Source organism: Dioscorea cayenensis, unplaced genomic scaffold (assembly GCF_009730915.1).
Source record: "Dioscorea cayenensis subsp. rotundata cultivar TDr96_F1 unplaced genomic scaffold, TDr96_F1_v2_PseudoChromosome.rev07_lg8_w22 25.fasta BLBR01001049.1, whole genome shotgun sequence".
NCBI classification, from domain to species: domain Eukaryota; kingdom Viridiplantae; phylum Streptophyta; class Magnoliopsida; order Dioscoreales; family Dioscoreaceae; genus Dioscorea; species Dioscorea cayenensis.
In genome coordinates this window covers 94,592-106,648 of record NW_024087440.1, presented here as the reverse complement: position 1 = coordinate 106,648, position 12,057 = coordinate 94,592, and the positions used below count along the sequence as shown (strand labels likewise).

The following is a 12,057-nucleotide window of genomic DNA, read 5'->3' as shown; positions in this document are numbered from 1 at the left end:
ACTTTGCGATCACTAATGAGCAACAAAGAGAGAAGGTTGCACAAGAAAGAGACTTGTCCAACAGTTGATACAAATTAAGAAGCCCAAAACAAAGATTTACTATCTCAATGTTACTTATCTTTTAGTTATACAACATAACAAAACAACAAAGTCTCTGGTACACCAAAAAAAATGAACTTATAAACATCTTCACAGCAAATATTAAAAACTTATAAACTGGAGACATGCGTCCATGGAACTTAGAAAACAAAAGAACATTTGCTTTCATTATCATTCATATTATAACTTTTTTTTCAAGAATATTACTTTTCCTTCTATTTTTGGATCCAAACACTATGTAAAGACCCCAATATTAAATTAGCCAACCAAATTGAAGATTAACCCAAGTTTCACATCTTTGATTCTGCACTCAACGCCATATTGGGAAAAATCAAATCAAATCAAATTACAGCCACAACAATCATTTCCATCAAAGATAACGATCAATAAGAGCAAATCTATGAAAACTAAAAACAAAAAAGAAATTCCAACCATTATGCTTGTTCTCAGAGAATTCCTTTTGTAACTCACATCCTTGGTTTAGCACTTAGCACCATATTGGGGAAAAAAATAAAATCAAACCATAGCCACAACAATCAATTCCATTGAAGATAAAGATCAATGAGAGCAAATCTATGAAGACTAAAAACAAAAACAAAAAAGAAATTCCAACCGTTATGCTCGTTCTCAAATAACTCCTTTGTAACGGCTAATCAAGCATACCAGAAAACAATTTGTCCCATTGCTCAGTTCCGCATCTTTGGCAACTATGAGTGAAGAACCAAGAAGTAAAGCACACACAAAGGAGATCAAAAACCAAGATCCAAGAAGCCCATGGCGTCAAGGACAACTCCTCATCACCGGAGAAGAATCGTAGCGGCCTGTGATAGAGCTGCAAAGCGAAATCCTAGAAAACGGCAGTGATGACCTCGATTTTTTTTTAATAACCAATAAAATATTAAAGTTAAAAAGGGGTTAAATTAACATTGGTGAGATGATATGGGCAACTTAAAGTGACATGGCATCCACGGGTGATGTGGATAAGTCAATAGAACCAATGATGTGTCATATATAGAGGTGTTAACAAGGAATTTCTAGCCTCCATGTCGTTAAATATGGGCCGGAGTTCCTCGTGTGATTTCGTGGTGAAACAAAATTGAAGTTGGTGACCACTTTGATTCAAATTAAAATTTGGACCCAAAATATTGAAAAAAGAGTATAGTTTGGTGCACTACAAAAAAATTTACTCAATTACTCTTTTCTCACATTGGGTGGTCTTTTGTAACATTGTCTTTGTAAATTCCTAATAAATGATGCTATATTTACATACTAGATTTTCCCAATAAATTTATCTAATGATGTCGATATCAAGTTGGCACTCACACCATCATTCAAGTCATTCTTTTTCAATAAGCTTCAAATGTAAATCGTATAAAACTTGAACTCTAAAAACCTGTAATAGAACCCCTTTAGTCCCACATTGGCTATGAGATGGATCCATTGTGTACAATCGATGAGCCAAATGAGCAGACTGTGAATCTCTAAGCCAACAAGGCGTCCACCATGGATCGCGAGGTAGATCAAATGGAGAAGAGGATAGAGATGAAGAGAAGATCAACTAGGGCATTCGTTGGCTTCGTTGGAGGAGAGGAAGGAGGCGGAGTGTAATGCACACAAGTGGAGGGGAGAGCGGACCCCAAAAGACCGGCCTAGTAGGGAAGGTTGCCCCCCACTTATATGCACACAATGGATCCATCTCATAGCCGATGTGGGATTAAAGGGGTTCTATTACAAAACCATTATAAATTATAAATCCCTAAAAGTTTAAATTCAAATACTATAAAATTATATATCCAAGATTGTAAAACCCGAAACCTTAAATCTTAAATGGTAAAAAGTTTGTTTTTTACAATTTGGGGTTTGGTGAGGGTTTCTGGTTTATTATTTTCGGTTTAAGGTTTTGATTTAGAGTTTGAAGAGAAAAAAAAAAATATGAAAGAGAAAGAATTAGGTGGATGGTGATGTAAATACTAACTTGCATCCACGTCATTTGTACTCAATTCCTAATAACTTCAATGATGAATGAACACAGCTCAGAGCCCCCAAGTGAATAGTGAATACATGATTCTTGATCTTTAGTTTGGCCATGGTTAGGGTTAGGGTTAGCGTGTACATAAATGTTCTTTAGTATCCTCCGTTTGTGATTGGTTTTTGCACTGCAATTTATCAAGGAGATATTCTTACTGTCGTTTTTAGATGACTGAATTACATTCACAAACAGACATATAAATGAAGGCACTCTACTAGTTTCCATCAACAAAATTCCACATATAACTTCAAAAGAAAGCAACCGATCGATTAGAAGATTAACACTTGCACAATTATCTCATCTTTTGAACATGCATGTTAGATCAGTATACCAATATATGCATGATGCTTGCATGCAAATGAAGCATTTGACACAAAAAAACAAAGAATAACTTACTGCTTTCACAGCCGCCCATGCATTCTCCCAACCTACCAACACTGATTTTAAATAGTATTTATAATCAAACACAATCTCTTAAGATTATATTTTATCCTCCATTTGGACTATAATCCATTGAGAACAATTCATTCACTTGGAACCAAGAAAAATTAAAAGCAATATTGGCTGTAGGAGAAGAACATGCACCAAGTGTGCTGCTTCTGATGATCACTACTTGAAGAGTTTTTATTTATTTATATATCTCTACGTTTGATATTTATGCTGAACAATATGTTTGACGTATGAGAATTAGATAATTATGCTGTTTAATAGAGAAAGTTCAAGGGGAAAGAGCTGAGTGTTTTCTTTAGGACATGAGAAGGAGAAACTAATTATGGACATACATGAGAATATTCTTGACTCATATACTACACAAGTGTTTGTTTATGTGCATATATATATATATATATATAAAAAACCAAAAAAATCTAACCATTTTTGTTTCTGAAATATATAGTACAGTTTTTAAATGGAAAGATAACTTTGAAAGATCACTTCAGTACATGCATCATGTTCTCAGCTGAAAAAAGTTTTTGAAATGCACAATGGCATGGGTATCCCTTGAATAGGACTTGTCCTAAATTGAACTCAATTATACAGACCACAAAGAGCAGTGTCCTCTCTGCAGTTTGAGATGTCACTCCAAACATAGATACGAATGGATGACTTTATGAATGCCCATGTGAACGTTTGTGCGGAAATTTTGCACATTTGGTTTGACCAAAACAAAATAATAAAAATAAAAATCAATAAATCAATAAATCAATCCGTGTGTTGTTTGATTATGTTTTCTTTTGGATATGAAGACATGAGTAGATAGTTTAGCACAACCATTAAGTCAGTTTGGCCTTATCATTTATTAGTAAACTGAGGCTTTTAATTTACTTGTATGAGAATGATGCGTGCAATTAAATCTATGTATTATTGACCGGATGATTTTGATGTGAACATGAGCGGAAAATTTGTACACCGGTTTGACTAAAAATGAATAAATTATGCGTGTCGGCTTATGATTTAGATATGAACATATGAGTAGATAATTCCTCATGTAAGCATGCGGTCTTCACTTTTCTTATATGATTGCGATATGCATAAATTATATGTATGTCCCATTAATATATATATATATATATATGATACTCAATGTTACTGTCCCACCTGAAAACTTGTACGTTGGTTTTAAAAAAATATTATCTGTATACTTTATTTATGATTTTTAATTTGAACATACAAATTGTTACTTCCTCACGTGCATTATTAAGTTAAATCCAAAAGAATATATAGTAATCCTCAAGACTTTTCTTGTATGAGTTTGATGCTTGGAATCCAATTATTGATTCCATGAAGACATGTCATGGTTGCAACACTATCAAATCCGGGTCCCAATGCCTAACTTTTAATTTTATGCACTTTTTTTTAAAAAAAAAAATTATCTGAATTTTTTTGCACAAGTATTTTCTCAACGTGGAGACTTGATCAGACGCGTCTTTTTTATTTTAAAAAATAAATAAATAAATTTCATTCAACTTTAAGTTGCATCAATGTAGTCAAATTAACTCAAAGCAATGTGGGATGCAAATTGGTGCTCTATGACATGAAACGTTCAGCACTGCGCGCGCATGCCTTTGACTCGGCCACAGCAAAACTACACAGCATCTCAATTAGCCCATGAAATTCACATTCAAAGCTTTCTTGTCTACTTACTTGACTCTTTTCAACGCGATGTCGAAAACTATCTAATTATCATTTAATTTTTTTTTATATTTATTCAATTAATAAATAAATATTTCAATTACATAAAAAATATATTAAACATCTAGAATAAGCACCATTAATCTCAAATAGATTAAAAAAACACTCTCTCATAACTATTATATTTATAAAAAAAAAGGATTTTTAATTGAAATAGTTTATCTACTTTTTAAAAAAGAAAAAAGAAAAAGAAAAAAGGCAACAAAAAAAAAATAAAAATATATCCAATATCTATTTAATAAAAAAAAAAATCAAACACATAAAGAGTACATAGTCAACAGGGAAAATTAAAATCTCAGAACCCTATAAATACACCCAATTAATCTCTCAATTCTCAAAACACAAAACACATACACAAACAAACTCCCCCTAAACCTCCAGAGCTCCAAACACAAGCAAGCTCAAGAAGCATCATCATGTGTAGATCTTCAAGCTCAACTCCCCCTCTTCCTTCATCTCCCAAAGAATGCAAACATCACAACATCCACACACCCTTCATACAAAAAGCCTTGCCAAAACAACAACAACAACAACAACAACAACAACAACAATCAGAGTTTCATACGTTGAGTCCACAACCTCATGATGATCAAATTCTACAACCATCAATTCAAGAAGCAAGTTTTATACTAAGTCTTGCTCTCCCAATGATCCTCACAGGCCTTCTCTTCTATTCACGTTCCATGATCTCCATGTTATTCCTTGGCCGTCTTGGTTCTTTACCACTTGCCGGAGGAGCTCTTGCTATCGGCTTCGCTAACATCACCGGCTACTCGGTCCTCTCCGGTCTCGCCATGGGCATGGAACCTATCTGTGGCCAAGCTTTCGGTGCCAAAAAAATCAATATCCTTGGCCTTGCTCTTCAAAGAAGTATTCTTCTTCTCATCATCATCTCCATTCCTATCTCTTTTTATGGCTCAACATGCGCCGTATCCTTCTTCTTTGTGGTCAAGACCAGCTCATCTCAGCAGCAGCTCAATCCTACATTCTCTTCTCAATCCCAGACTTGATATGCCAATCATTCATTCATCCACTTCGCATTTATCTCCGATCACAATCAATCAACATGCCACTCACTTACTGTGCTGCCGCTGCAATTCTCCTCCATTTACCCATCACCTATCTTCTAGTCATAATCCTCAACCTCGGCATCAAAGGCGTCGCCTTAGCCGGAGTATGTACTAATTTCAATCTAGTCCTTTTCCTCCTCTCATACATCTACTTCTCCGGCCTTCACGAAAGCACCGGCGTGTTAGACCTCAGTCTAGAATGCTTCAAAGAGTGGAAACCATTGCTTAGTTTGGCCATTCCAAGCTGTGTCTCAGTATGTTTGGAGTGGTGGTGGTATGAGCTCATGATCATGCTTTGTGGTCTTCTCCTTGATCCAAAGTCCACCGTGGCATCAATGGGAATTCTTATTCAAACAACCTCACTAATCTATATATTCCCATCATCATTGAGTTTTGGGGTGTCCACTAGGGTTAGTAATGAGTTAGGTGCAAACCAACCAAACAAGGCCAAAAGAGCAGCAACAGTGGGCTTGTCTTGCAGTGTGTTTCTTGGTCTTATTGCCTTTGCATTTGCTTTCTCAGTGAGGAACGTATGGTCATGGATGTTCACCAATGACGAAGGGATTGCAATGGTGACAGCGTCGGTGTTGCCGGTGTTGGGCTTGTGTGAGCTAGGCAACTGTCCGCAGACTACCGGGTGTGGTGTTCTTAGAGGCAGTGCTCGGCCCAAGGCCGGAGCTAACATTAACTTGGGAGCTTTTTATATGGTAGGGATGCCGGTGGCTGTGGGATTGGCCTTTTGGGGTGGGTTGGATTTCAAAGGGTTGTGGTTGGGGTTGCTGGCAGCGCAAGCGATGTGCGTTGTGCTCATGCTCTGGGTTGTCCTGCGCACGGACTGGGTTTTCCAAGCTGAGCGGGCTCAGAAGCTCACCGGTGTGGACGATGATGTTGTTATTGTTGTTGCCGATGAAGATGATGAAGAGAAGGTTCTACAAAGCATTGCAGTTGATGATCATGTGGATGATGATGACGAGAAGCCTTTAATTTGTTAGTTTAATTATTAATATTAGTAGTAGTAATTATTATTAAATTCTTTTATTACAGAGGAGTATAATTAATTAATGAAATTCTTTATATATTAATTGGTTTATTGTGAGCCACCCAAAATAGGGAAGGAAAGATAAGCCGTAATATTTGTTTGATGGTGCTACAGGATGTAAACAAACATTAGACAAATTATAGAATTTAAATCCAAATTTGACTCTCTAACTCTTTTTTGAATTGAAACAAAGACTACAAATTAATAACTTTACTCCAAGTCTCTGCAACTGTTGAGTAATAGTTGAGTAATCATGCATGCATGCAATTGCCTTTTGGTTCATGCATTTGAGATGAGAAATTGGTTTTGTCGTTTGTATTTTTCTTTCTTTTTTTTCCAAATGGGCTCTTTCACATTGGTTATGAATGAATTAATCAGAATGAATGAGGTGAAAATAGTTGATGAGCTAGATTTAGTCAAAACTGGAATGTTTCAAAGGACTATAAATTTGACCAAATCTAAGAAGAAGAAGAAGAAGATGATGATGGCGATGACTTGGACTGGGTATGATGGTTGTGATGGTGTGGTGAGGTGTGCGCTGGTCCGCGGAGTTGCCCCGACCCAAATGGCACGCTTGTTTGGTTGAGGCATTCTGCCGAACGGCTTGGGTGCAAACTTTGACAACACGTGTGACGGTGATGGGACCCACACCTTTGACATTGCTCATATCTGGAAAGTTCCTCGTTGGATTGTCTTGTCAGAGAATGTCTGGTCTGATGCTATTGGTGTGGGTTAAAAAAGTTAAAAAAAATAAAAAATAAAAGTAGGGATGGGGTTGGCTGGTGACTCATTTGGCCTTTTTTTTTAATTATTTTTTTAAGTTTAATTTTTTTAATAAAAATAAATATATCAAAATTTATCAGTAACATGCATGGGGAACCTGAGCTACCTGTGCTTATGGTTAAAAAGTCTTGAGTTTGAGTCTCTCATATTATAATTCACATTATGAGTCTCATGTGGGGATTATGTATGAGAAATTTTTCTCGTTCTCTCATCTAGAGTTGCATAGGGGGTTATTCCTAGGAGGTCAGTAAGCTACCGTAATTACTACACTTCCATACTCGTTTGTCCTCCGCTTTGTCGTTTGTCTGCTTGGTTGAAAAAAAACATACATAGGGGCTTTCCTCAATAAAAAAAAAACATACGCATAGAGGATGGTCCAAACATAGAAATTTCAGTAGTTTAAACAAATTATTTTTAGTTTAAATCTTTGTATAGAAAAAACACTCATTAAAAGAGATCTAGTTTTTTTATAAAAGTTTTCAGTACTAGTTTAGAGTTTGTGGCTCTTAAAAAATTGATGGGTAAAAAATAAAATTTATAGTAAAAACCTAATCACCTAAATTAACAAACTACGAGATTGAAAATAAAATATTAAAAAAATTATACGTGATTGAAAAATATTAGATATTTATAGTTACTTATAAAAGATTAAGTTATTTATTTATTTTTTATTTTTTATTTTTTATTTTTTTTACGAAAGCGACAAACGTTATATTTTTCTACGCAATATGGTCAAATACCGCTAGATTATTAGTCATTTAGTAATTGCCTATCACATAAATAAATAAATGCTCTTATATTAATTATTTAAATTTGTACTTTTGAGTAATATTTTTATGTTGATTTTCATTACAATAGGCATTAAATCACATAAAAGATTATTTAGAGAATAATTTTGGAAGTTAAAAGTCCATAGATACCAATATTTTATTTATATAAAAATCATCTTTGAGCTAATTTGAAGGTATAGATGTTTCTTAAGTGCTCTTTATTGACCATTTATTACAAGTAAAATCTAGCTTAATGTTACATAACAAAAAAAATATTGAAATAAATCAAAGACAGCTAGTAATTTATTCAACATTTAGTTAACATAATTATTTATTGATATTTAATTTATTTATTTATAAGATTTTAAAAAAGAATAAATTAACTTAATCTTAAACCTCAAAATCAATAAACATCATTCATTTGAAAACAAAAAATCTTTCGGTAGATGGATAACAAAGAATAATACGGCCAAAAAATAAAAGTAATACAAGATAAAGCCACAGAATATGATAACAAAAAGTAAGCGATAGAAATCCTCCAATCAAAAATCAAGATATCCTCATCGCTTAGAATGAGTGGTAAGTTGTCAATTTTATTTATTTGTCAAATATTAATGTAGTTTCTTTCCTTTGGTTCCATATATATATATATATATATATATAAAATATCACGAGTCATGAGATCAACAGGACAAAATTGGGGAATAGTATGTAATCCTTGCCAAGTCCGCTTTATTATTAAGAAGAGATCTGACTACACCATGGTATGTCTAACACCAACCAAGCATTTTCCTTCAATAAAGTGTTGATAAGATACACATTAGGATGTGACTCCTTGAGAGAGTGAGAGAGAGAGAGAGATATGGTTTGGAATGCATTAAAATTGTTATGGCAACCACTTGCATAGCATAAGAAAGCTTCAAAAGGTAATTTAAATGTTTTAGTGTACTTGTTCAATTAGACAAGAAACATGTGGTGGATTTGGTGCAAAGGAGAGACCAAATCTCAATCAATGCCATTTTTCAACCTAATTTGTGAGTGATGTGATCAGACATGCCTCCATTAGCACTTGTAAGTTTAGACACAAATTATTCTTTAAACATTATGTATATATCGAACATTTAGTTTGAACGTAATCATAGATCGAGTTCTTGAAGAAAGATAAACTTGATATCGATAAAACCTGTTAATCACTAAAGAGTGTGTTAGATGCAGAAGAAACACAAACATGAGCAAGAAAATGATGTACATGACCTCTATGTCCTTAATGTTATATAATTAAGCACATTAAATTTTCAGGAATTAAAACCTCTCCAACAATCAATTTCTAATTTATGACCAAATTAATATGATTAGATCATCCTTAATGTGCATTGAATTATAGTGTATGTATGCCTTATAATACGTTCAAGCCAATAGGAGATTTACTAAATAAACTATATATATATATATATGTATGTACATATTTTTAAACTACATTACTTGATGATGGCTAGGTATATATATATATATATATATATATTTTAACAATTTATTATATTGAAGGTGGCCGAATAATTAAAAGAACACAATAACAAGTTCAACTCTAAATTTTTTATGCAAAATCGTATAAGAATATTTTGCATTGAATTCAACAAGGAGAGCATGATCATATGTGAAGTACATAAAATTATTAATCTTAATCACACAAAAATAGCTTGTTAATTAAGTGAATATATATAACACAATCAAATACTAATTAATAAACCAAAAAGTCCAAACTTAATTAATGGTATATTATAAAATTACATTGCAAGAGCTCAATGAAGATAAGACGAATGGCAAGCATGCCTCCTGATATGGGGGTTAGCTACACCATCTCCATCACCATCTCCATAGACCTTCGGACCAGTGGGGCAGGGGTCCCATCACAAGAGAAACCTTGACACAATATCTACAAACACATACGCATATGCATACAAAGAGAGAAGGAGAAACATATATATATATATATATATATATGGATAGATAAATATTATTTGATTATGCAAGGGGGTCTTATATGGTAGGGTAGGGGGGGTTAGAGTCAAGAGAGTCCTAATGAAGGGTGTGAATTAAGGGCCATTACTCTCAATCAGTCTACGTTGTGGGCATGGCTGGTTGTTGGTTATAGGGGCCTTGGATGGTGGAGTGCACATGCGGTGGTGGTACCTCCGAGAGGGACGTAGTATCTTACACTTGTGCACCACTCTTCTCTACCTTTCATCATGTATACTTCTTACAAACCCTAATTAATTTTTAAACTCATCATCTATATATAAGAAATATCATGCACATATCCATGCAGGAAACCTTAGCCAGATGCATGCATGCATGCATGCATATGCAGCAATCTTATATACCCTTAATCAAAAGGTTTATGTGCATGCATGGTGAAAACTTTTCTTTGTTAAAAATTGAATAAACCATTGCTTTATTAGAAGCAAATAATTGTACAACAATTCAGAAAAGTACAACAGATAAAACAAAGAAGACAAAAGAAACATTATCATCGCCCACGAAAGGTAGAGTCCAAACTAGAAATAGCAATAAGATATTAGTGGTGTCGTGAAGTCTATATAAGGAGTATCGTCATCCATCCAAGCAATTGTTCAATAGATTTATGACTTCATTAGTCATATACTACAAAATATCATATAAGAATCATATCAACCGTCCTTTTATCTCTTCCCTTATCTCTCTCAGCAGTGACATAGTTAATAAACAAAAAGAGAGCTAGCTAGAGACAAAGTATACTGAAGATTGTTTAAATATAGCCAATTAACATTGCTGATATTATATGCTACTGTGTGACATGTATATATATATATATATATATATTGGTTAATAGTGGAGACTAGATATTGAATGCATTTTGAATGGCAGGAATGAAAGAGAAGGCATGTCTTGGGGGAAGGTGACAATGTACTTACCCCAGAGAGATTGACTGTTGGGGGAAGCTTCTAGCCTCCTCTTTGACTTCCTATTAAACAAAAGGTGGCGAGATGTGATGTAGTTTATTTAGAACTAAACCAACAAGTTGATCGTTGACCATTGCATTATATAGTCTGATCTAGATCTATACTCTATGTAAATATTAATTTAAATCCAACAAAAGACTTTTTTTTTCAATAAACATTTAAATAGAGGTGGTCTAGATAAAGTAAAGCTCTTGTTATTTTAGATAGAATACTTGACTTGATTAAATTAATTAATAAGATAATTTTTAATATTCAAGAAAATATTCAAAAGAATTTATGCAAAAAAAGTCAAAATCTAACTTTTAGCTAAAGTCAACCTAGTTTTTGTTATAATAAACTAACAAAAAAGTGAGTTTATTGTGTAAGATGATTGCTAAGTATGGATTTTGACAATGAGCTTTCAAATATTATCTAAAATAATCACCGTATTTCCAATTTTATACAAATGCTAGTAGAAAAAGGGACTCATAAGCGTTGACTTTGACTTAAAAGATCATTGTTCCTTAACTTTTATCTTTACACCGCCTTAATTGACTTTAACTATTTTATTTAGTAAATGTGACATATTAAGGTTTTATTTGAGCCGGCCGGCTATAAACTAAATTTAATTCTTAATGTTTTTCATGTTCTTAGAAGTCACTTTCTTAATTAATATGAGCATATATGTCATTTATTTGTTATTAATATTTATCTATTCTTAATATATGTAAAATACAAGGCCTAGATCTCTTATGCTATAACCAAGAATAGGCATTTGATTTAGCCCATTAATTAATATAAGTCCAATCCAAATACTGCCCGGCCCAATAGGGCCATCTGCGAGTCCTAATTTAGAAAAAAAATATATATATATTAAAAGAAGCTAAGAAGGTATATAAATCATAGAAAGCAAATAAAAAGAGAGAGGTGAAAAAAAGCATATAGATGTATACTTCATATTGAGAGTGACAATGGATGTTTTTAATTACATGCTTTAACACAAGTCAGAAGGATTTGGATTCCTGGTAAATGTGTATGGTTGATAATGACATATGCATGTGCCAAATTAACTTTTTAACATAGTTACCAATAAATCATA

At 33.5% G+C, this 12,057-nt stretch overlaps 1 protein-coding gene across 1 annotated transcript; it reads left to right on the top strand.

Moving 5' to 3' along the window:
* The first annotated feature begins 4,608 nt into the window (after nucleotides 1-4,608).
* LOC120255527 (protein DETOXIFICATION 49-like) lies at nucleotides 4,609-6,554 on the top strand. The gene is given in 2 exon segments (XM_039263334.1): nucleotides 4,609-5,224; nucleotides 5,227-6,554. Coding segments are annotated over 2 exon segments (1,644 nt in total). The 5' UTR covers nucleotides 4,609-4,734; the 3' UTR covers nucleotides 6,381-6,554.
* The last annotated feature ends 5,503 nt before the right edge of the window (nucleotides 6,555-12,057 follow it).